The following is a 24,098-nucleotide window of genomic DNA, read 5'->3' on the forward strand; positions in this document are numbered from 1 at the left end:
AAATCAAGAATTAGGAACAGCACACTCAGACAAAGGGCACCCCAATCCAGACACCCCGAGCCGGGACAACAAAAAGGGAAGAAAAAAAACGGTAAAACAGTAAAAATGCAATTGGTAAATGAAAGATTTGGTTTGCAATGAATATGAAACAAGTAACAAACAAACTCTTGTCACGTCTCCATTGTTTTATTTAACTGTTACACATCGTCATGGAAACATATTTTGTTTTGTTGCTACAAGAAGGGTTTACAAAGGGTAAAGCATACAAATACTATACAGGACTAGGCAGGAATGCGCAATGAGTGCAGAAAAACTCTCAAGTGCTTTGAGAGAGGAGCAGAGGGCATAAAAAGGGATTTAAAATGGACAAGTCTTGTCCTCGTTTCTGGTTCCAGCATGTATCCAAGTTGACAACAGAAAGTGTATCAACCAAGAACGTTTACAATCATAAGTGTACATAGACAACTGCTGCTAGAAATATTAACACAAAAGAACTGTTCACAGCATTACTGTAGAAAACAATCATTGCCATCATCTAGGGAATTCAGTTGATATTCTGGCAGCATGTGACACAGTGCAACCTACAGTGCAACTCAGCACATCAAAACATGCATTTAGCAGCAACACATTAAGAAAAAGGTCATTAAAAATGCAGGACAAATATACAACTTTGGCCCATACAAATGTGGCCTTATTTGGTATTGACTTCATTTAAACAACTCTGGATCCTTTTCATCACATCAGCTTATACTGGGTGTTACAGGGTCAAGTGGTGAGAAGGTCTGAGATGTAAATGCACAACTCATTTTGAAAAGTATAAAATAAGGCCTCACTGTGATCTTGGAAATACAGAAATACCTAGAAAAATACTACATTCACTTTTTTCCCCAATTCAACTATATGAATACTGCCGCTCTATCCAGCTAATGTAGAAGATAAACATATATATTACAAATGAATAAACCTAAAAATGAATATCATTCTAGAGTTTTAACATTCCCATGTCAGGACATTTTAATAACTGCCTCAAGCATTCAACTATGCTTACTTTTTACACAGTTTTACCCATGCACTCTTCTGTCCCATTTGAGCTTGCCATAAGTGGGACAGAATTAATGCTGTCACCTTTAGGAGATTCAGCCTCTACCTGCTTTTCTTCTAGCTGCTCGGGTTTGACAGTGTCTGTTTTGGGCTCCTCCTCAGTTTCATTTGGCTGAACCTTGGTAGGGGTGCTCAGGGAGACTCCAGGGTGGCTTCTCATGTGACTCTGTTATTTAAAAAGGAAAATGGTTATAAACTACAAATAACTGTGCTGTTTAAAGCAGTGACTAGACCAAAACTTACCTTTAGTCCGCTTCTGCTGGCATAAGCTTTGCTACACTGGGAGCAGCTGTAGGGCTTGTCTGGGCGGGCAGGCTGTGCTGGTGGAGGAGCCACAGCACTGCTACTGCCCTCCTCCGTTGGACTGTCCTCTTGTGCTTTTTGATCTTCTGCTTTGATCCCCTTTGTGGATGATTCTTCCTCTGCCTTTTCCACAGATTGTGGGATATTACTGGGACTGGCAGGAGGGGTGAGTGATGTGGCATTGGTTGGCTCTTTTTCTGAGCCGACTTCATCATTACCAACTTCATTGGGAATCTTTTCTTTCTCTGTTGTAGATTTGGAAACACAGAGGGACAGAGGAGCATCTTCTCCATCGTCTATGGCTGTATTAGTGCTTGTTGGAGGTACATTCATTGAGCCAGTGCTGTTTAACTCACTATTTGTCTCCTCTTCAGAATATGGAGAACTGTTATTAGGGCTAACATCCACCGGGGGGTCCTCGACTCCTGCTGAGGGAGGGTTTTGGGTCAGAGGTGAGCTAACACTTAAAACTGAACCTTCAGATTCTTTCATTGATGTCGGATCAGTAGCCTGCTTAGACACAGAGCTAACTGGAGATCGTGGCCCTTTTGTCAACGCCAGAGGAAGAACCTGCTCTTTAGATGACATGTCATTCACACAATCATCCAAACCAGCATTTTCTGTATCCAGGCCATCTTCAAGCGGCACTTCTTCATCAGGTGGGATTTGCCCTCCAAGGTGCAAGCGGATGTGGTGCTGAAGAACCAAGGCATTTGTGAACTTGCGTGGGCACAGGGGGCAGGAGTTGAGGGCACGTGCATTGGGTGGGCGCGCACGGTGAGTAGCAAGGTGAGCTCTCAGGCTGCCCTTGGTGGAGAAGGAACGACCGCAAAGCTTACAAGGGAATGGACGTTCTCCTAAATGTGTGGCTTGATGCAAACGCAAGGCTCTGGGACAGCTGAGGACCCGCAGGCAGACTCCACATTGGTTAGGAGCGGGTGCTATGTGAAGAGAAGCCATGCTGCTGGTGGCATTTACACTGGGGCTAAGACCAAGTGCTGCTAACATCTCTCTCCGATATGCACTTGTGGACAGGTCCTGGCCATTAGCATCACCATTGGCTTCAGCTGATGAGGAGGAGCCCCCTTGTGGTTGCTTCTCTAGTTTCTGAACAAGTCGTTGCAACTTGGAGGTGTCTGAGGTTTGGATAGAGGTAGTAGAAGAACTAGAGGAGGAAGTTGATGGCTTAGGGAAAGGTGGGAATGGAAAGGGCAGTTGGTGGTGGCCAGCAAGGTGGCCCGGGGGTCGAAGAAGTGCAAGATGGTGAGGAGTGGTCCCACCAGGGAAAAGGATTTTGGGAAGTTGGGCCAGCTGGGAGTATGGAGACTGGAGGCTGGTGTGAGGGGGGGTGTTTTCATCAAATCGCTGCTGTTTTGCACTCCTTGCCGAAGGCGAGGAAGACGTAGATGAGGAGGATGACGGCAGGACAGTGGTAGAAGCACTGGCTGCTGCTGAGGCTCGGTTCAACTGTAAAAGTGAATGCGCAGTGGAGAGTAGCGCCATGTCAACTGAAGGTGGCAATGGTAGGGAGGAAGGTGAGGGGCGTGATGTTCCTCCAGAGAGAAACCCCAAAGCCATGTTGTCTGCCATTCCAGGAATACTGCCCTTGACTCCATTATACGCCTCGTCATCCTCAGCCCTCCGCTTCCGCCTCCTGTGAGCGGCACTAGGAGCAATTTGAGTTTGCTCGGACAGCGCTGGCGGCAACAGAGAGAGGGACAATTCTGGATTCTGCTCTCTGTGGCGCAGGAAATGGGCTTTGAGATTTCCCCTGGTTGTGAAACGGCTCAAGCAAACGGGGCACTGGTAGGGTCGTTCTCCCGTATGAGATCTCAAGTGGATCTGAAGAGAAGAATCACTGCTTAACACCTTCCCACAGAAACGACACATGTGATGGGGACGCCCGGATAAAGATGCAGAGCCCAAGGAGGAGCTGGGTTGGTCTTGGGAATGGCTAGTAGTAGGAACAGGAGCTGAAAAACTTATGACGTTGCTGTGACCAAATGCTGAGGAGTTGGGTGGTTTTTCATGATGGTAGTGTGGTGGCAGGCCTAAAGACAAGGACAGTGGGTGTAAGGAAGCAATCGAAGAGCTTATAGTGGATGAAGAAGAGGTAGAAGATGATGACGCTCTAGTTCCATTGGCACTGCTTAGCTTGGGTGCAGGTGCATGCGAAAAGAGAGAGGATGGTAGCCCATTTAAAAGAGAGGATGTTGTCGTTACAGGAGTGGCTGTTGAGGGGTGAGTTGGTGATGAAGAGGTTTCACATGTAGATCTCTGGTTACTGTCTGAACCATTAACTTGCTGGCCATTTTGTTGACCAAAAACAGCCCCTCCGAGCCTTAAAACGTGCCTACAAATTTCCTCTGTTATCTGCATCTGGTGGATTTGGCGCTGTTGTAAAACCCGCAGCTCCTCCAAAAGCAGTGCCAAAGTTGGAGGCACTTGGAGTTGATCCTGCCCTGGAGAGACAGATGCTTGCAGCAGTCCAGGACTTATGCTGTCACGGTGGGATGGCACACAATTAGAGGATAAGGAGGAGGAAGACGTTGTGGTCATTGCAGAGCTGGCCATTGGTGGGGACGTCATGGATGAATGCGAGTTTCCTTGACTGCAGCTGGAGGTTTGGCCCAAAGCAGGTGGCGAGTGGGTTTGGGAGGACAGAGAGGGGTGAGGGAAGTCCGGGGAGAGGGAGGAGTGCGTGTTAGGCAGAGATGTGGTGAAGGGTGCAATGTTGTTGGGCCAGTGGGGAGGAGGAGAGCTCTCGCTGGGCAAAGATGGCGCGTGGAGCCCACCAGGGGATGGGCGTGGGGCCAGAGGCGGCTGGCAATCCTGAACGGAGGTGGGAGATGAGGAAGATGATCCGGATGAGGTTACTTCAGAGCCAAGAGATGTAGAGGGCGACTTCATGCCCAGGTGGTCATCTTAAAAAAAAAAAAATACAAACTTTTAGAACACAGTAAAGAGTGGAATAATACATGTGCTTACATGTGATGAAAAGTGCTTTACTCAATTATTTTCTCTTGGAGTTATGCACATTTGTAAATCCACAAAAACTTTCTTACCCATTACAAAGTGTTTATTTTACAGCTTCTAGTTATTGTTAAGCATTTTTGTAAGCAAATTTGTGCACATACCAGCAGATCATCTTACACCTTCAAACAAAATCCCTGCTTGGAGCTTGCCCCGAACAAGCAAATAAACAACTAGGGGAACTCTGCAGTATGAGTCTTTGTAATGTCTTGTCTCAATCTGTGCTCTCCCAAGCAAAACTCTTCAAACATCTTGCACACACAAAAAGCTCACAGACCACCTTGCTGCTATGGCAACACATTTTAGAGGACAATGGGCATCACCAGGCCAACCCATAACCCCTCTTAACCCGCCCCCTCCCTACAGCAGTTACGTCTTTCATCTCTCTATTTACCCTTCCCCCCTTACGTCACAGTAGAGGTCAAGGGTCAGGCCATACTAAGGGTCCTGGGCACTGTCCAGACACTCTGATTGGTCAATTTATCTGACCTCTGCGGCTATGGGGTCAAATTCTTTCAAAAAATCTTGAGCGCAGAGTGAGAAGGAGTTAAAAGAAGGAGAAGGGGGAGGGTAACAACAATGGTGAGACAAACTAACTATTCCCTCCTGGAGAGTTATAGTGATGGAATGAAGACTGTACCTTTGTGGATTAGTTTATAGTTGACTTCTAAGTAAACAAAATGGGAGTGTATAAATTATAAATACTTTTGTAGTTAGATTGAGGGAAATGTAGATATATACATTTCGGAGTTTAAATTTGACAGAAAACATGCAAACTAACATCTAAATCCTCACTCAGCCTTTTATTTCTCATCCATTGGTCTCCCCCCAACTGTGTAGGAGTATACAGTCAATAGAAGTGGGGGTGAAGAAGGGGGAGGTGTGAGAATGAGGAAGGTGGGGTGCTTATGAGAGAGAAAATGCATGGACAAACAGCAAAAGAAGAGCATAATAGAAGGGTGGAAGATTAATCTTTACCAAAAACACAGCCTCCCCCTCCCCCCAACCGGCCACTTTATTGTTAACAAATAAGAGACTTCTCCACCCTAATCAAAGACCTCCAGTAGTCAGTGCAGTCTGGCCTGTTGGTTTCTCTGAGGAGGGGCAGCACATGAAAATGGCCACAGATGTATAGGCTACTAGTTAATCCAGATCTATTCACTATGTAGGGACTCTTTATTGGCCCTGACAAAAGTGGCCAGGCATCCATTAGTAGGGCCCATACAGTCAGTGACTAAGCACAGGTTTTTTTTCCAATTCATGGACTTGATATTGAGTCAGGTGCACAAAGCAAGTTTTTTTTTTAAGAGAATAAATAACAAATACTTTAGAAAATTCTATAACATTTTTTTAGACTCTTCTCTATGTTAAACCGTGCTTTTTCAGTATCAGCAGACAAAAGAAATTGCACGTTTTATTCAGAAAATCCTCTCTACTAACTAAGGTAAACCCCGGTCAGCTAGGCTACGTAAACTTTCCCGAAAAGTTTCAGCGTAAACTCACATTGCAAATCTCCAAACACGAACGTCCAAACCGTGCGCGTAAAAGACCCCGGCTTGCGCGTAAATCCGAGACGGAATCAAACGCGTGCATAATTACGAAAAGTTTCTCACCGTGAGCTAGTAGTTTTGGGCCCCCCGGATCCGAGTTAACGAGATGCTGGGGACGCTTCTGTTTCCGGCGTGACATGATTCACGGCGAGTCAGACGGAAAGGGGGGCATCAGTTGAGGGACTGGAAACAGGCACGAGCCCCTGGACGCATACAAAGATCAAAAGTAGCACATTTGGGGGCCACAACACAAATTTGGTATGAGTTAAAAATAAATAAAAAAAATATGCAATGTGTTTTCTTAGAGGAAATTGAGAAGTCTGGACACAAGTCTGGATGTCCTGCCTCAGTCCAGCTCCGTGCCATATACTGGGGAGTGCGTGTGTGGCTGTTCCTAAAGTCTCCCCCCCCCCAAAAAAAAAAAAAAAACTTGTCCAATTTGCGCCCCTCCTCTCACACTGCTGTCCCGCTGCATGCACATACAGCGAACACACACACTCACATGCACAGAACCACTCCTTGTTCTTCTGTGATATTTGCATTTCAATGGCGAAGCACACAGCCTCCCAGATTCCCCTTTCCCCCTTCATTCCCAGCTTTATTTTGGCTTTACATACTCACTCGGCGGCAATGCATCTTTAACAGAACATATCAAATGAAAGACGGTTCAACAAAAACAACACAAATGAAAGACGGTAAAACAAAACCATGCCATGTGTGGATTTTAAACATTGCTAGCAACAGGTGCCTTTATGACAGGGCAATTCATCAATTTAGATTGTACACAAATGGCTTCTACAGTAGCACTTTGTTAGTTTATTAGTTCAACAGGTGTTTAGGGGAATGCGTAAAAGTCATAAACGACAGAGTTGGTGCGCTGTCACACGTCCCTTTGATTTCCATAGGGCCAATTATGAACTAAAGTGCAGAGTGGACATTGAGGGGCCACGCTCGTATGTAGTATTGCGTGTGTTATCGCCGTCCAAAAGTATAATACCCACCCTTCCACCCTGAGCTACCCCCCTTGTCCAAAAAGCATCTTACACTGGAGCTCTATTTAAAAGGTAGAGAATAGATGGGGATCTTTGACAATGGCCCGCTGGACACAGTTGAGTGAGCATCTCCCCTCTCTCACTATGAACCCCCGGATCCACTGCTGCTCGCCACAATGCGCCTCTTTCACCCCCCGCCTTTACTTCTGTACCACGTGGAGGAGCGGATAAAAGAGAAAGACAGAGAGAAAAAAGTAGGAGGTGTAGGAGGAAGAGTGGGTCATATTTAAGTAGCCTAGGTGTTTCGCAGTAGGCTACATGCCGCTGTTATGTTCGGCCGGGCACATGATGGTATTTGACGAAATAAAATTAAGAAACACTAGTTGACAAACAATAGTAAAAAAAAAAGAAAATTATTTAAATACATTTGTGATCATTTATTTACCTCTTTAGTTTATTTTGATTAAACGGGTCAGCTATAATCAGACTGGACTGGAGAGCTCATCTGTTGAGTGTCAGCCAATCAGAGTGAGGAGCAGGCTAATTACTTAGCGTCACCTGTGAAGCTAGGAAACGTTAATAACCGGTGAGTTATAGTTTGACCAAAAAGTATAATAAAACGTGTACAAATTTGATAGTTAATAGTAAGATGGTTAATAATAGGCAGATTTCATGGGTCATGTATGGATTATGACAAAAAAAGTACACGTTGAAATAATGAAATAATGTTTAAGCTAATATTGGCTAATAAATAGCGCTAGCCTGTCCAATCGGGCACCAGGTATTATTTTGATAATAGGCCTAAAACAATAAAAGTAATAACTGGCCCATTATGGATAACGAATATTAGGACAAACGCATTTTATCTGACTTTTATAGGTACACTCTTTAACTTTTCTGGCGGAGGGTCAACAACGAGTTTGTTTCCTTGCAGATTGTATTGTTTTGCTTGTTCCACAGTAAATATCTGTTGCATTTATTTTATTATAGATCAATGTTTCTATTGCTCAATGTTTCTCTTGCTCTCCACAGACCTGACCTGTAACTTGGTCCGGGGAGTTTTATAATATACTGTGGAACATACCAGGAAAACAATAATATCCTCATAAAGTGTTTTGTTTGTTTGAAGATAAATGCTGTGTACTTAAGGCTATGTTTGAATAACCTGGTTGAGTCGGATGTTGTGTTTTTCAGCTATGGCGATGACTCTGTGTGATGACACACTTCTCTGTAACTTCCCCAAGTGTCGGACAAAGCTCAGTGGTTTTGCGTGGGTCACGGCCTGTTCCCATGTGTTCTGTGACCAACATGGTTCTGGAGCGTTCAGCCACTCACCTGCCATCTGCCCGGCCTGCTCCTCTGCTTTGTCTGGGAAACTGGACATAGTTCGCGCTGAGCTGTCCCCCTCAGAGGAATACAAAGCCATGGTCCTGGCAGGTCTGCGGCCTGACATAGTTCTGGACATCAGTGCAAGAGCCCTCGCTTTCTGGAGCTATCAGGTCAGTCTATAGAAATGAACTTTGTGAAGTTCTACAAACCTAATTTGGTTTTCAAAAAACACATTTAATTTTGAAGTACACATTTACAGGTTCACCAGGAGCGCATGTATCAGGAATACAGCTTGTCCAGGGCTGAGGCTCAGCTGAAGCAAATGGATAAGGTCTTGACACAACAAAATCAGAGCAGAGGGTTGGAGCTCTCTGCCATGAGAGGAGAGATTGCATCCTTGAAAAAGGTAACACTGTACTGATAAGCACAAAAGCAGATTTAAGTCTTATTATACAAAACTATTCAAGAACATTTTTGGAACAAATTGGCATTACATTATTTAATCTAATATCATTGTTTCGTCTGTCCAGGTAATGGAGGAGTACAAGAGGAAGTACAGTGAGGTTTCTGAAAGGCTGATGGAGAGAAACAGACAGTATCAAAAACTACAGGGGCTTTATGACTCACTCAGGCTGAAGAACATGGTGGTCGATATGGGAGACCGAGAGATGCCTCACCAGGAACAACATCATGACTTCAGTGCAGGTAAAAGCTTCCTGCTGTTAAACTGACTGCAGAGAGTGAATTACATGATTGATCAATAATTCAGCTTTTATTGTGGATTATAGAGCAAGTACAAATGATTAGTGTGTTGATTGAGTAGAGGAAATGGGCACTGTGGGTGACTGTAGGTGGTTTGTAGTAAAGAGCTGATCATTCGAAAAGAGTTCTAGAAGTACTGCTTATTGTCTGCATAAAGGATTTAACAATGAAAGACATCTGTCAACTTCCCATGCCTTGTGTCTCCAGGGTTGGGTCGACTCACAACGCCCCAAAGGAGTCCACAGTTCCTCTCTGCAGGCCACGATGGGGACAGTAGGTTCTTCTCATGTCTCGAGCATGATGGAGCCAAGTCATTCTTTCAATTCAACACCCCTGCGAAGGACCGGGGCCGGACTCTGATCAAGAAATACTGAGGTGGCATTAACTGCAAATCTGGAATTTTCCCCAAGTGTTTCCTTAGGACATAGTCTTAATGTTTGTTTTGCTTTCAAGTTTGTTTAATGGTATACTATATGATATAGATCATTATCTTGTTTTGTTGTACTACGTATGTACATGCCATAACACAACTGGCATATTTACATAAAATGTACAGTTGGTGTTGTTGTTGTTGTTGAAAATTACACCAACTATCTCTTGATGTTTTGTTATTCACTACCAAGAGATCATCAACTGGCAACAGAAAAGCAGGTAAAATTAAATTATAAAAGTACAAGCTGAACATTTAAAGGGAGGAAAAAGTTTAATTGGAAATCACAATGTGTCCATTGCAGGCTCTTTCTTTTGCAAAAAGCATCCACCAACAAAAAGTAGAAAAATGTATAAATACAGAAGTTAAGTTTTACTTAAGACAATTGAAAGTTGGGTCTATTTACAATAAACACACAGAACAAGCACTAACATTTAATGTTTCCACACATAATAATTATTCATTCATAACATGCCATGCAGAACTCATTCGCTCTGGGGCTTGTAGCTGACAGACACAGCTATTTGACTTTGGATGTTTTGCTTCTTTCCGTTTACAATAAGGAGCAGCGGAGTGTCCACACGTATACTTCGGAAGTCAAATGACTGTTGGAAAATAAAGAGACAGTTCAGACAAATACACCCTTTGGTTGGGTCAAGTATTAGATTATATGCTAATGCAGACATACCTTATCTTTATGTGTTATACTGTGACGTTTGATGTGAGGTTCAGGAATGACAACAGTGTCTCCAATGAGAACTCCCCAGCTGTCTGCAGTATTGTACACCATCACCACTATGCATGATTCTTCACTGTCCACCATGCCAAAAGTACTGCAGAAAACATACGACTCACTTTCCAGTTTTTAACATTATATAGTGGTACAGTTTAATTATTAGGTATTTGAAGTCAATTACTTACAAAGCCATTCGCCCCGCCGAAGCCAAGCTGAACACCACTTTCCCCAGAGCAGCTACTCCAACGTTGTTTCCGTGGGACAGAGTAGAGAGGGTTCGTGGTTCCAGGCTCCCGACACGACCAGTGGGAGACCGGAACTGAGGGGAAGAGCAGGGGCCCAATGCTGAAGTGTTGAGGTTGGAGAGCATTGTACGTAAACGCCGTGCTTTCACTTTTCCCTGAAGAGAAAGGAGGTACTTTTTCAGACACAACTGTGCTTTGGTTCCATCTTGTGGACAAAATGTCAATAAACAGATGTATGCAACAATACAGTACAAAACAGCAAGGTTTACATTGGATCGTTTTGTTCAAATGTATGTCAGTTTTGTCTTTGCATGAAATGTATGCTTCTCTGGAGGTGAGGATATTGCAAGTATTATTTATGAAAAAAACTATGTACACACTTTATGGTAGCAACTATGTTCATGTTGCTGTAAATATACAGTGGCTTCTAATGTTCATACTCCTGGAACTTTTCCACATTTTGTCACTCACAACCACAGACTTAAATTGCATTGGTATTTTTGGGTGAAAAGCAACACAAAGTGGCACACAATTGTGCAGTAAAAGGAAAAGTATACATGATTCCTAGATTAGTACAAAAAAAGAAAAGAAAAGTGCAATGTGCAAAAGTATTCAGCCTTAGCCTTATTCAGAGTCAATACTTTGTGGAACTGCATTTCTCTGTGATTACCTTCTTTTTGGGTTTGTCTACCAGCTTTGCACACTTACAGACTGAAGTTGTTTCCAATTCTTCTTTGCCAAACACCTCAAGCTCAGTCATTTAATAGAGAGTGTCTGTGAACAGCAGTTTTCAGATCGTTCCACAGATTCTCAATAGATTTTAGGTCTGGACTTTTACTGGGCCATTCTAACACAATATGTTTAGTTTTAACCCACTCCACCAACAGGTTTTCTTCTTTGCCCTGTATTTGGCTCTATTCATCTTCCCATAAACTGAGCCTCCCTGGCCCTGCTGAAGAAAAGCAGCCCACTGCAGGATGTTGCACCACCATGTTTGAACACACCATCCCCACTGTCAGAGTTATCGGTATGTGCCATGTTATTTTTTCTCAGCGTTTTGCTTTTAGGCCATAAGCTGATTCTTCCACATGTTTCCTGGGCCCCCCATGGCCTCTGGCAAACTACAAACAGGGCTTCTTATGGCTGTCTTTTCCAACAATGGCTTCTTCTTGCCAGATTTGTGTAGTGCATGACTAATAGTTGTCCTGTGGACAGATTCCCTGTCCACCTGAGCTGTGGATCTCTGCAGCTCCTCCAGCGTTACCATGATGGGCCTCGTGAATGCATTACTGATCAGGAGAGCACTGATCAGCATTGCCTTATGCCTGTAAGTTTTGGTAGGTTTGTGGTTGTTCCATACTCTTTCCTTTTCCGGATGATAGAGTGAACAGTGCTCTGTGAGATTTTGGGAAATCTTCGTATAACTTAACGACAAAGATTTCCATGGCTGCATTTAAACGGAGATTAGATGACTCACAGGTGGACTCTATTGAATCATTAGGTCAACATTCAATCTTTCCACAATCATCAGGAAACTTCTGTCAGATACTGGTCGCACTCAGGGAAAAGGAACAGAATACTTTTGCATGCTGCACTTTTCAGTTTTTTATTTTAAGATATTTTTTCCTCCCACTTCACAATTGTGTGCCAATATATAATATGTAAAATTGTGTGCCAATATATCAAATAAATATGCAAATACAGTTATTTGTCAAGTTTGCGGTTGTGACGTGACAAAATATTCATAGGGCTATGAACACTTTAGCAAGCCACTGTATGTAGATGTAGACCAACACAGTAATTGGTACCTTGTTCAGTATGAGCTCTGTCACTTTTTCCAGGTATTCTAGCAGCTGCTTCTCTCTTTCTGGAGGGTCGTCCCAGCTTGGGTCAAGGGAGGCAGCGCGACTGTAGCCCCCCAAAGCAGAGCCAAACATCTCCTCGTACTGGAACAACGTGGCACGGTTAAAATGCAGCTCGGGATAACAGGAGGCTGCTTTGTCCACTTTTTCCTATGAAAAGACAAAACCATCGTTATATACTTCAGCGGTTGCAAATCCTACACCCAGTAAAGAATATATATTTGAACTTACAGATTGTGCATATGAACTTAAGGCTTGTTGAGATAACTGGGGATTTTGTCCACAGGTGAAAAATAGGGAAACATAAGCGTTTCCCAAAATATCTGTAAAACAAAAGCATACAATCTAAATTCAAACTGAGCACTTAAAATGGAAAACCTCTGATTGAGAACCATGATCTACTCACACCAGGATGTCCCATCGGTGACATCTAACTGAACAGCTTGTCGAGCCATGTCCACACTCTCCATCACCTGTTTGTTGTGACTTTCACTGTTAGTAGATGGCAGTTGCCTCAGCACCATGGAAAGGTTACGGAGGGACACTTTGTTTTTGCTCTACAATGCAGAAGAAGAATTTTAATATTATATTAATAAAAACATTGTGCAGCATACCCGCCAAATGTTACCTGCTGCAAGGCTCCTGTAAAGCAGTTCTTGGCACCAGTAAGGTCCCCCTTTTTCCAGTATTGCTCTCCTAAAATATTCCAGCCCTCTACAAGTGTAGGTTCTAGTTTTACAGCCCGAGAAAGGCTCTCCTCAGCAATGGCACTAAATTCTGGAGATACATTTAGACATCTACCTTTCTGTAGCAAAAACTCAGCTTTATGCTTACATCGATCTGTGGACAAAGAGGAGCACATTGTAGGTGATTTACAAGTCAGATAAGTAGCTCTCAATAAGTGATCAAAACATTACCCTCATACTCCTGAAGCCTCTTCAGTATTTCTTCTAACTCTTGTGCAACATCACTTTGTTTCTTCCCAGCATCGTCCACACTGTGAGTCTCAAAATAACTGTCTCTGAATTTATAAAGTCCATCCACCAGATCCTGTATCGCAGAAGACAAAAAAAAGAAAAAGAGAAAACAAAATGTACATGTATATTAAAATTTTCTTAAAAAGGTTTTACAATTGTATTTGATCATAATAATTGTGTTTTTGGTAAAGTACATAAACATGTATTGGTTTGATTGGGTCTATGGCTGAACTGGGTCTATGGCTGAATAATGAGTGTACGAGTAACATTTACTCCGACAGGATTATAATCTTTATCTTATTTATAAATGCAGGCTGCTATTACACTGCAGCAACACAATATGGGCTTGCTTGATGCAAACAGATTACAACAGAAATAGCAACTGTGAGGTCGATTGTATCTAAACCTAACTGAAGCATAAAATAAATGCTGAATTACCTTCACTATTTGCAGATCGTTTCCACTCTTCTCGTCTTCCGCCATCTTTACACACAATAACCCTATTCAAGCTACTACAGAGAGGGGCTTAGGGCGCGGGGAGTGAAGAAATATTGTCTTATTGGGATAAAAGAGGTACAAAAGACCACCTTTGTTTCTTTAAATCACATTATTTCAGAAAAGCCAACAGATAAATAAAAAGCTTTTAATTTCAGAAATGCCGGAAGTAGTATGTCCGTGACTTAAACAACTCCGACACAAACCTGTGCTTCGACACCAACATTGTTCATATTGTGGACATACAAGGCATATTACGTTGAAGCCAATACATTTTATTTATTTTGCCATTAAATGTAATCCCTAATTGAGTTTCATACCTGAAGCTCACAACTCTTTCAATAGCGGAACCATTGATTTAAAAATACTGCTCGGAGTGTTTTCAGTGTGGTACCATGCATTCATCCTCTGTTATTCTTTTGCTCAAGGCAAAGTAAAATCCAGCCACATTTTTTATTGAAGTACAATCTGCAAATTTGAAACTGTGATATTTTTTGTGTCATAAAAAATCATGTCAGACACATGGAGCAATATCCAGGCGCACAAGAAGCAGCTAGACTCCCTGCGAGAAAGGCTCCAGCGACGTAGGAAAGACCCCGGGCAACTCTCCACGGGTATGGCAAGTCAATTATTACTGTTACTGTTTTTGCGACTGAATGTTGTTCTTTTCTCGAATATTTACTTTCTGCTCAATTATAATGAAAAAAGTAGAAGAAAAATTGTCAATGACATTGACAATGTCAACCAACTCCAACTACTTCCTTTTGTTGGCCAGGCTGTTATTGTTCCATCAAAAATGTATTTACCCACTTAAACTATACATCATTGCAGATGCCACAGGCAGCACAGATGCCTCCACGGCGCGCAGTGATAGTCCTGCTCCTCCTGCCCTTGTCTCATCATCTCAAGAGGAACCTGAAAAGCCTCCTGACCCAGCATTGGAGAAGAAACTGCTCGCACACCTGTCAGACCTCAGTCTGTCTTTGCCAATAGATTCCCTCGCCATAACAAATGAGCTGAACAGTGTATGTGATGCATTCTGTTGAAGTGTTCTAGATCTAATTCGCAGTTTAACTACAGCTGACATGATTGTTTATTTTTCTTTTGGGCAGTCAGAAGGAGCTGTGACTCATGGATGTATCCAAAGTTTGCTGCAAAAATTTGCTGCACAGGAGCTTATTGAAGTTCGGCAACCATCTTTGACAGCTATAGGCTCCTCCTCCTCCACAATTGTTGTTGCAGTGGACCATCCAAAGCTTTGGGCTATGATTGGAACAGTGGTTGGTGCCCAAAGGACAGGAGTGAAGAGAAAAGCAGATGACCAGACACACCTTAAAAGAGCATCAGGCTTCTCTCCATCCCACAGCTCTGTATCCCCTCCCCACACCTCTTATACACCTCCTATATCTTCTTTGACGCCAGCGTCTTCTATACAAGCTGCAGGACCTTCATCATCAGGGAGTGGGGCTGATAAGAAAGGGAGGAGCAGTAAAAACCTGTCATCTCATGTTGACATGGAGATTGAGAGTCTTTTGAATCAACAGTCCACAAAAGAGCAGCAGAGTAAGAAGGTAAGATGTCTTGAATCACCATCTACTAATTAAGCCAGTGTGTTGTATTAATTTAAGAGCAATCTCGATTTAGGTGAGTAGAGAGATCCTTGAGCTCTTGAATGCCAGCACTGCTAAGGAGCAGTCCATAGTGGAGAAGTTTAGATCTCGTGGTCGGGCTCAAGTTCAGGAGTTTTGTGACCATGGAACAAAAGAGGAGTGCATGCGTTCTGGAGAGACGCCACAACCCTGCACAAAACTCCACTTTCGGTTAGTGTTCTCTTTTTGCAGAAATATATTGCATTGTTGTGATTGCAGAAATATATTGCATTGTTGTGATTTCTAATTCATCATCCTTTTTTCTGTCTATCTGACATCAGCTGTTATCTATTTGGGAAGAGTTATAATGTTTAAACAAAATGGCCTAACTGATTTATAATTTTTCCAGTCGTATCATCAACAAGCACACGGATGAGAGCCTTGGTGACTGCTCTTTTCTCAACACATGCTTTCACATGGATACCTGTAAATATGTCCACTATGAGATCGACAGTCCTCCAGAGGCTGAAGGCTGTCTGATGGGGCTCCAAGGTGGGAACACTGAGCTTAGCCTTCGCTCAGATGACGCAGACGGCGACGTGGGCACACTCTTCCCTTCCCAGGTATGATTAATGGAAACTGATCTTGATCATTGAACTATTAAATTGAATTTAATATTTTACACTTGTTATTCCTCTCTGTGTTAGTGGATTTGCTGTGACATTCGCTTCTTGGATGTCTCTATCCTGGGTAAGTTTTCTGTCGTCATGGCCGACCCGCCCTGGGACATCCACATGGAGTTGCCCTATGGCACACTGACAGATGATGAAATGAGAAAATTGAACATCCCCACTCTGCAGGACGATGGCTTTCTCTTTCTCTGGGTTACTGGCAGGTAACTATACCTCGAGACCAAAGTTAAGCTTCAGGCACAGAAATAAATCTTGTTAATTCCTTAAATTGGCATGTGTTCGTCTTATAGAGCTATGGAGTTAGGCCGGGAATGTCTCAGTCTCTGGGGGTATGTCATTCCCTGCTTTGCTGTTTTCTTGTGTACTGTATCTAAAATTACTTTGAACTTGTTTTGTCTCTCAGGTATGAGCGTGTAGATGAAATTATTTGGGTAAAAACCAACCAACTTCAGAGAATTATCCGTACAGGGAGGACTGGCCATTGGCTGAACCATGGCAAAGAGCATTGTCTGGTAAAGAATTTTAGCTCTTTGTGGCATTTTTAAAGTTTTCAAACTTTCAAAGTTTGCAGTTTTCAATTATTGTTTTTGTACATTTTTAGGTTGGTGTAAAAGGAAGCACTCATGGATTTAATCGAGGTTTGGACTGTGATGTCATTGTTGCGGAGGTATCTGGAGTTGCTGTATATATTTTTCAAACACATTTATCTTTAATTAGGCCCATTGCTTGATTTTCTTTGAATACTTCATAGGTTCGTTCCACCAGTCATAAACCTGACGAGATCTACGGCATGATTGAGAGACTTTCCCCTGGCACTAGAAAAATTGAATTGTTTGGTCGACCCCACAATGTCCAGCCAAACTGGTGAGTTAATCTCGTTTTGTTTTTTCTTATGGACCATCTCTATGCATTCACAAATACATACTTTTTTATTCAGGGTAACTCTTGGAAACCAGCTTGATGGCATTCATCTTTTGGACCCTGAGGTTGTTGCTCGCTTTAAAAAACGCTATCCAGACGGTGTTATCTCCAAACCCAAAACTATGCCTTGATAGAAGTAACAGGGTGATCATGGTTCATGAAAAGCCATGATTAATCTGCAAATGGACTATTTTTTATAGTAATGTCATGACCCTTTTTAATAAATGGTTTTCAAGGACTATTGTGGTGGCTTTCTTTGACAATTACATTGTTTAACTCTGGACATAGTACCTAAAATAATCCATGCTGTAAATTACTTTAAAGAAATTTTATCCGTTTTAATTTACTAAGCCCATAAAATATTTAGCATTCAATTAAGTTAGAAACATTTAATAAATGAGTTAATAATCTGTACAAAGAAATGTGCCTTGAAGCACTAATATCTAAAAAAATAAAGAAGAAAGCATCCTGACTTAATTTGTTATGACATATTATAGCAAGAGTGCATTGGAAAATGTAAAATTCTTTAGCTTTTGTGACATTTTCAAAATTAGTATTCCATATTTAAAAATACAAAAAAAGCACTTTATGGTTTTGAACACTGTAAACACGATATTTTCAACCTCTCCTTTGTCCATTTGAGAAGTGAAGCCACTCATCACTCACCCCATACATTGTTACAAAACTGAAACTAGTATCGACTCACATTTATCATTCATACATAATTATTCTTGCAGTCCATTTATAGTTCAGTAGGTGGCATCCACAGCATTGATGTTGCTGTCCAGCTGGTGCCTAAAGGACAGCCGGGCCTTGGTGGAGAAATATATTTGGGACCCTCTTGTCAGACTTCCATCACAGTCACTGCCCCAGGACGTTGTGGAGGACAGGCGTGGCGTCATCTCCTCTATGGGAACTGTTGAAGAAATACATTGATTATTTGACGATATTTCTTTATATTTAGTTTATTTCTTTATTTAATTATTCATACATTCACATTGTTAATAAGCCTTTTCTATTGTCTAAATAATGTTGTCGTTCTTGTACCTGCCGCTGGGGGGCACTGTCTACTTTTGCACCGCTCTTTGCATCGCCTGTAGAAGGGAAAGCACTGCAACATTTTCACTCCCATGCCAGCAGGAAAGTCTGTAAAGAGAAGACAAACCTCAGTAAATAACACATATTTTATCATTTTACATGCGTTTTTTTTCTCAGGGTTACAAGTGAATTATGATCGTAAGCAGGTAGGCCTATGTAAGCTGATAATATGCAGCAGTGACCCAGTCAGCATCAACAGAGCCATCATCACCTTGCACTCGTCTAATCTCAGGAGAGGACGTCAATAGAAGGAGGTACACACCAAACGGATTACTGTAATTTATCCCACTGACATGATGAACTGCAAGTGGACTGAAAGGGACCACACAGAGGTCTAAATCACAAATTTCAGGCCATTTTGTCAAATCAAATGAGAAGTAGTGTGACCACCCCTAACAATTTAATAATAGTAATGATTAATAATAATTCATTTAATTTATGGCTTTGCTCTCATTTTACACTGGCACTTAATGCCATGTTTTCCAGGTTTGAAACGTCAGGTTACTGCCCCTTGTGGCTACTCTTTGCAAAAAACATACAACCGAATACCATAGAAATCCAGATACTGTATGACAACATTCATATTGCATATTTGTGGGCGCTGTTCAACTTTTCCATTGGAATAAGCCAACTAGTGTGAAACTGTATTCAGATTTGGTGAAAACAGAATTAATTCAGTCAAACCAGGTTAAACATGGGTGTGGTAGAATTAGGACAGGGACCTGCATTGCACATTGTACATTAGTAGCTGTTTATGTAAGGTTATGCAAAGAAATTAATCATCAATGTGCAATCAAGCTTGTACAACATGCGTTACAAAATTTCAAATGGTCCTTTTACTTAATTTGGAGTGGAGTTGAATCACTAGTGTGACAAAGTGGGTTGGATACTTTAAAGTGATTTGGAGCAGTGGAGAGCTCACTCAAATCTGCATCACAAAATATAGTTTACTCTAAAAATAAAAAGTGCTAATCCTCTAAACCCCATTGTTCATTAATCTCAAGAGGAACAGGACTTAGGTCTCGCATAAGAGCTGTGCGTTGGCCCCCCTCTCGTCCTCCCCCCTGTGTCCCCCCCTGTGTCCCCCTTCTGTGTGCCTCCAGTCTGTTTGGCTGTTTCATGAGGACGTGACAGTTAACACACACAGAGACAAGCCAGAGTAGATCACGTTGCAGATGAAAAATGCTTGTCAAATCAACACCACTCCAAAAACGCTGTCTGATTCTGAGTCATTGATGTAAAGTGAATCAGGGCTAATTGACAAATATGGATAGAAGAACTTAGAAGAGGAATGATAACTATGTACTAATAAGGTTTTCATAATACAGTCTGCTGGTACATAAAAACAGGCCTGGTCAGTGGAGAGGAATTTCAGGCTCTGGTGATGTTTGGCTCTGGGGGTCTTAGAGCAGGGGGAAAACAATCCCACGTGGGCAGGCTGGAGCGCACGTAAGCCAAAAGCATGTGGGGATAGTAGTCCAAACTTACCACAAAAGTTTAAGAAAATACAATATTAGATGTGTTTTATGTGGTAATTTATGCATAGAAAAAGAAATGATTTCTAGTTTGAACTTGTGCCTTGGCCTCAGGGAAAAATTAGCTGTTCCCCGTGTTTTATGTAGCTTTAATTAATGCTGTGCAACTTGTTGTATTGAGCCCAACCTGGTTTAGATTTGTGTTTGGTATGTAATTACATAATATGATTTCTTTTTTTGATGATTCCTATCAGAAAACAAATGCAACCAAATAGCATTTGCATTTCAAATCACAGTACCAAATGTAACAATATTCGACAATTGATCCTTAGGACTGTGGCATATTCATGGGTTTCAGAATGATGAGAAATTAGAATGTTGTCATTGCCATTAACAATTTAAAAGATAATATCCTATTTAATGAACCTTGCTTTTGCATTTGTTATTTGAACTGACAGATCCAGCAAGTGAGCCCATATTGTTTAGGCCATGATATACATTTTGCCTTTTAAACCCTTTGCAGAGCTTGAGGCTTATCAGCTATGCAAACAGTGTCACAGGGCAGCAGATTGCCCGCAGTTTGAACGTCCTACTTTTTTTTTTCCCGGTCTCCCAAAGGTGGGCTTCATGCAACAAGCGCTGAATGGGTCCCTGCCCTCCACACAAAGCCCCAAACAAGCCTGCCAGCCCGGATGACGCACACACTTTCAGCTTACTGAGAGCCAGAGAGCAGTTTGCCACATGTGAGGTCATATTTGCAGTCTTTTCCGTTCACATTCTCAACTCTACATACTGTAATTCATAATGTCTTGATTTATAGTACTGGAACAATATTTGGTTATTGTTTGTTTTACCAGGCATTACTTGAAAGTTTTTCCTTTTGCTTCTTTAATGCTTAAATCACTTGAAATCACTGCATTTAAACATAAACATTTTGACTGACGATAATTCCAAATAGTATTATTACCTTTATGATGATATCATCAACAATATCAAGTCAAAAGTAGTTGATCATTTATTTTTCAATTCAAGCTACCAATCTTCAATCTTTTCAAAACAATAACATACATCTACAGTATGCTCTAAGCATTCTAATAATGTGACAAAAGAGAATTATTTGTGGTAAAGTTAATTAAGCTTCCATGGAAAGCTTTGGCCAACCGGTTAATCTGAGCATTTCATTCAGAGCCTCGCCAATCTCTTATCTCCCCATCAACAGGAATAAACAGTCAGCAAAATAAAAATAATTTTGTATATACAGTACTTCAATGAATGACTACCCTTTTAGTAAATGATACCCAGTCTTAAGCCACTGAGGTGTTGAAGATAAAGTTTGACAGGACGTTTCCAGTAGTGCTATTGTCTCAGCAGCATACAAGACAATGCACCTCCTACTGTGACACACCCCCAGTTACAAATCCCAGTTACAAAACTTAAAACCAGTCCAATTCTGTATCTGTCTTGCTTGATTTCATTTTCTTTTTCAGTCAGATACATCACATACCTGTACTATGTAACTGTAGACTTCCAAACACCAGTATCAGATTTGTCGTCGTCAATGTCCCAGGTGGCTATGCAAAATGATTTCCTTCTTCCAGATGTAGGATTTGTGCACTGCTAATATCAGCTCCCCTTGCCAGTGAGTCTGTCCTTATTGGCAACGGTCAAATGGAAAGGTTTTGTGTGTGGCGCGGAGTGAGTGAACTTTAAATAGCTAATCCTCGGAGTATAGTGAGTGAACACGCCTCCTCTCCCTGCCTCCCTACCTCCCTCCCTCATGCACTTAAAGGATGACTTCTCCCTAGTACTCTGTTTTGCCTCCATCACAGATACGTTTGTGTAAAGTCACAACATGAAATAGTGCTATAAATATTCAGGTTTTCCTTGAAGTCACAACTAGAAAGATAAATGTCATGCACTCCCGGAATTATTCCTTATCTCCTTTGTAGTATTAAGACATGGACAATGCTGTCAATTGTATTTAAACTAGAACTTACAAAGCTTTTGGGTAAAGGAACAATGCACGATCTTGCAGCCAAACTGGACATGTATGTAAACAATGTCATTACTTCCCATTTTAAGTAAAAGTGAAACACAAACAAACCAGAAAACATAACACCTACATTTTGTCATATCACTAAGACAAGTAATAAGACCACATGCTGTCATTATTATATATTTAAACAGAATTGTATATTAATGGGGTGTTTTTTAAGAGAAGTCACTGCAACTTATAATAGAGTTTAGACCTTTTGCCTTTTTACAGTGTTCAGTGGATCAAACCTACCAAGAAGGATCTACAAACAGACAATCACTCAGTTGACCATTGTAGACTAAATATTCAAGGTCACATCTTTATTTTTTGTTTCCCCACTCGCTGTCTTGTCATTAGGAGCTCCACATTTTATGAAAGTGGTTTATTGCACTGGTTTATTGTTGTGGTGGAAATTTACCCAGGGTTAGAGTGACTTGGCTGGTAAGCGATCACCCAGGAAACGCTGTGTGTCAAGCGACACGTTGTTTCCAAATCTCTTAGGAACTGCGGTTGGGACTTGCGACATTATCATTTGCATTTGATAAATGAAAGTGTTTTTTTGGTTTACATAATCTGAAGCACTTAAAAAATAGATTTAATGAAATGGACAGGGTCATTTTGGTGACACTGGAGGAGCATGTATATCACTGATCCTAAAAATCACGAATCATAAAATTGTGTTTCGTAAATTCATTTAAAAATGACCTGTAACTGAGTAACAATAAGGGTATTAATTATTTAGATGTGTGTTGCTTTTTAATTCAGTAAATGATGATGAATTGTGTCTATACTCTATTGAAGAATGTTAGCTCACATTCCTATGTTAACATATTTCCTTAAGTCTCACAAAAATGTTATGAATGGATTTTAATCCTGCTTAATTTAACGTTATAGATTTCAACTTGCTTGTGGCTTTTCCCTTTCAAGGTTGCTGCAGAAAATAATCTGAGAATGCTGTGATATAGATTTTGATGTCTATTTTAGACATTGTCTTCTTTTGAATTGTTATAGCCTCATTTGACAAAGAAAGTGCCTCGAAAATGATTTGTGTAATCCTGAGTACAACACGGCTTAAAGTACTTCTGCCTTCACACAGTCAAGTGGACCCTTCCTGTTGTCAACTCTGGCGCTCTTTCCTCTCCTTGTAAGGTGACAGCCTGGCCTGCAGATGCAATGCAGAAAGAACTCACTGTGTATACAATATGTAAAATCACACATCTCTGTCTCTGCCTGACAGAAGCACTGGTCAGGTGCATTGTGCATTTCGATGCAGTGTGGTAATTCAATCCCAAAGTGCCACTGCTCCACTGGCCCAGAGACAGGAATAACCAAGATATAAATGGAAAAGTGTCACACGTGTGGCAGGGGGTGTATTCCCAAAGTACACATTTGTATACATTATATTCAAATGACATTCTCCTGCTGTGAAATAAACTAGACAAATAGAAGATACTTAAGGAAGAAGATGTAGTGTTTATTACGTCATTATTGTATTTGCAATAATGACAATTTAATACTAATAACTTTTATAAAAGACACTTGATTGATACTGCTATAAAAATGGTTGGTGTCAGTTCAGTGGTTTTAGTTCCATGTTTTCAGTAGTTATGTGCTGCCACATTTGTGCTAGTTAGATTTAGTCATTGCTCAACAGATAATATTGTAATATGGTAGTCACTGGACATGGAGCATGTGCACATCTTGTCCATCAGCAGGTCATCTTTCGCAGAACATACTCTACTTTCACTGTCACTTACATTACGGTACATTTTATACTTGCCAATACAATTCGCCAATCAAATCCCAAAACAAGTTATTGCAGGATCCAGCCAGTCTGAGCTACTCTCGTCTCCTTCGGCCCCTCCCCCTCATCAGAGCACCAAATGTCCCCCAGCAGGCATTGTTGATGTTTTTGTTGACATTGGCTCACGTCTCACTTTGAGGGGGACAGCACTGAACTGCCTAACGACACTTAAGGCTCTTTTTTCCTTGAAGCTATCTGTATGCTACATAGAAAAGCATTCCTCTGTGCTCATGGGAAACTACATTATAGGAAATAGGAAACAGGGCAAATATTGAGAAGACTCCTTCTGAGAAAAGCAACGAGATAGACTGTAATATTGTAGTTTTAAAATGTCCTAATGTTCATAGTGAGGTCCTATAACTACACTATTGATAAAGAATAAAAAAAAATTCCAACAAACTAAACCAAGACATCAGGACCAAACAAAAGCTGAACCAACATTGAGAGAAAAACTATAAATTTTAGTAGTAGTAGTTAGTAAATAAAGGAAGTGTGGGCTATAATCCATATTTAAAAGAAGAATAAAACCAGGTATATAAAAGACAAATAGTCTTAATCCAGGATAGACTGGACTCTAGACATAAACCCAAATGTTCTGTATCAGTATGGTTGAACATTTGAATGTAAAATGTCATATTTTGACCGCTCTCTCTGCAGTGTGACTAAGCG

General features: G+C 41.3%; 5 protein-coding genes and 1 long non-coding RNA gene across 7 annotated transcripts in view; 2 read left to right on the forward strand and 4 right to left on the reverse strand.

Moving 5' to 3' along the window:
* Nucleotides 1–167: 167 nt before the first annotated feature.
* Nucleotides 168–6,185, reverse strand: LOC140372089 (uncharacterized). Of its 2 annotated transcripts, none has more exons than XM_072459373.1 (3): nt 6,051–6,185; nt 1,345–4,328; nt 168–1,267 (listed from the first exon to the last, which is right to left on the reverse strand). In XM_072459373.1, the coding sequence occupies exons 1-3, from the start codon at nt 6,124–6,126 to the stop codon at nt 1,052–1,054; spliced, it is 3,276 nt and encodes a 1,091-aa protein (XP_072315474.1). In that variant the 5' UTR covers nt 6,127–6,185; the 3' UTR covers nt 168–1,051. The 2 variants fall into 2 exon arrangements, with proteins under 2 accessions (XP_072315474.1, XP_072315475.1); XM_072459374.1 differs by lacking the exon at nt 6,051–6,185 and adding an exon at nt 5,941–6,024.
* Nucleotides 6,186–7,527: 1,342 nt separating this feature from the next.
* Nucleotides 7,528–9,554, forward strand: LOC140371741 (E3 ubiquitin-protein ligase CCNB1IP1). The gene is made up of 5 exons (XM_072458949.1): nt 7,528–7,565; nt 8,174–8,478; nt 8,568–8,714; nt 8,839–9,013; nt 9,278–9,554. Exons 2-5 carry the CDS (start codon nt 8,176–8,178, stop codon nt 9,442–9,444), a joined length of 792 nt encoding a protein of 263 aa, XP_072315050.1. The 5' UTR covers nt 7,528–7,565; nt 8,174–8,175; the 3' UTR covers nt 9,445–9,554.
* Nucleotides 9,555–9,754: 200 nt separating this feature from the next.
* Nucleotides 9,755–14,054, reverse strand: ttc5 (tetratricopeptide repeat domain 5). Its single transcript, XM_072458498.1, has 9 exons — nt 13,759–14,054; nt 13,261–13,393; nt 12,972–13,183; nt 12,750–12,900; nt 12,575–12,666; nt 12,290–12,493; nt 10,422–10,636; nt 10,189–10,333; nt 9,755–10,105 (listed from the first exon to the last, which is right to left on the reverse strand). Exons 1-9 carry the CDS (start codon nt 13,801–13,803, stop codon nt 9,986–9,988), a joined length of 1,317 nt encoding a protein of 438 aa, XP_072314599.1. The 5' UTR covers nt 13,804–14,054; the 3' UTR covers nt 9,755–9,985.
* Nucleotides 14,055–14,190: 136 nt separating this feature from the next.
* Nucleotides 14,191–17,249, forward strand: mettl3 (methyltransferase like 3). Its single transcript, XM_072458497.1, has 11 exons — nt 14,191–14,429; nt 14,647–14,840; nt 14,928–15,386; nt 15,460–15,635; nt 15,814–16,027; nt 16,112–16,299; nt 16,387–16,425; nt 16,500–16,608; nt 16,698–16,763; nt 16,848–16,960; nt 17,034–17,249. Exons 1-11 carry the CDS (start codon nt 14,327–14,329, stop codon nt 17,146–17,148), a joined length of 1,776 nt encoding a protein of 591 aa, XP_072314598.1. The 5' UTR covers nt 14,191–14,326; the 3' UTR covers nt 17,149–17,249.
* Nucleotides 17,250–17,753: 504 nt separating this feature from the next.
* On the reverse strand, nt 17,754–21,293 carry LOC140371387 (uncharacterized). Its single transcript, XR_011928462.1, has 3 exons — nt 21,095–21,293; nt 18,065–18,163; nt 17,754–17,933 (listed from the first exon to the last, which is right to left on the reverse strand). It is a non-coding gene; the product is annotated as an uncharacterized lncRNA (long non-coding RNA).
* A 1,311-nt stretch (nt 21,294–22,604) lies between these two features.
* The window catches only part of sat2a.1 (spermidine/spermine N1-acetyltransferase family member 2a, tandem duplicate 1), a 90,380-nt gene continuing 88,886 nt past the window's right edge, over nt 22,605–24,098 (reverse strand). Inside the window, exon 7 of the transcript XR_011928495.1 lies at nt 22,605–22,616. The gene's annotated coding sequence lies outside the window, so the exon portion shown is untranslated. The remainder of the gene's footprint in view (nt 22,617–24,098) is intronic.

The sequence above is a fragment of the Eucyclogobius newberryi genome, unplaced genomic scaffold, assembly GCF_026437365.1.
Source record: "Eucyclogobius newberryi isolate DKJ021-1_F unplaced genomic scaffold, fEucNew1.0.hap1 SCAF_22, whole genome shotgun sequence".
NCBI classification, from domain to species: Eukaryota; Metazoa; Chordata; class Actinopteri; order Gobiiformes; family Gobiidae; genus Eucyclogobius; species Eucyclogobius newberryi.

Coding starts and splice junctions, on each gene's coding strand:
- LOC140372089 (XM_072459373.1), bottom strand. CDS start 6,126: ATGTCACGCCGGAAACAGAAGCGTCCCCAGCATCTCGTTAACTCGGAT. Junction 4,329..6,050: donor CCCAAAACTACTAGCTCACG/GTGAGAAACTTT, acceptor TTTTTTTTTAAG/ATGACCACCTGGGCATGAAG. Junction 1,268..1,344: donor CCAGCAGAAGCGGACTAAAG/GTAAGTTTTGGT, acceptor TTTAAATAACAG/AGTCACATGAGAAGCCACCC.
- mettl3 (XM_072458497.1), top strand. CDS start 14,327: ATGTCAGACACATGGAGCAATATCCAGGCGCACAAGAAGCAGCTAGAC. Junction 14,430..14,646: donor CCCCGGGCAACTCTCCACGG/GTATGGCAAGTC, acceptor ACATCATTGCAG/ATGCCACAGGCAGCACAGAT. Junction 15,636..15,813: donor TGCACAAAACTCCACTTTCG/GTTAGTGTTCTC, acceptor TAATTTTTCCAG/TCGTATCATCAACAAGCACA.
- ttc5 (XM_072458498.1), bottom strand. CDS start 13,803: ATGGCGGAAGACGAGAAGAGTGGAAACGATCTGCAAATAGTGAAG. Junction 12,667..12,749: donor CACCGATGGGACATCCTGGT/GTGAGTAGATCA, acceptor TTTGTTTTACAG/ATATTTTGGGAAACGCTTAT. Junction 12,494..12,574: donor TAAGTTCATATGCACAATCT/GTAAGTTCAAAT, acceptor GTCTTTTCATAG/GAAAAAGTGGACAAAGCAGC.
- LOC140371741 (XM_072458949.1), top strand. CDS start 8,176: ATGGCGATGACTCTGTGTGATGACACACTTCTCTGTAACTTCCCCAAG. Junction 8,479..8,567: donor TCGCTTTCTGGAGCTATCAG/GTCAGTCTATAG, acceptor ACACATTTACAG/GTTCACCAGGAGCGCATGTA. Junction 9,014..9,277: donor ACATCATGACTTCAGTGCAG/GTAAAAGCTTCC, acceptor TTGTGTCTCCAG/GGTTGGGTCGACTCACAACG.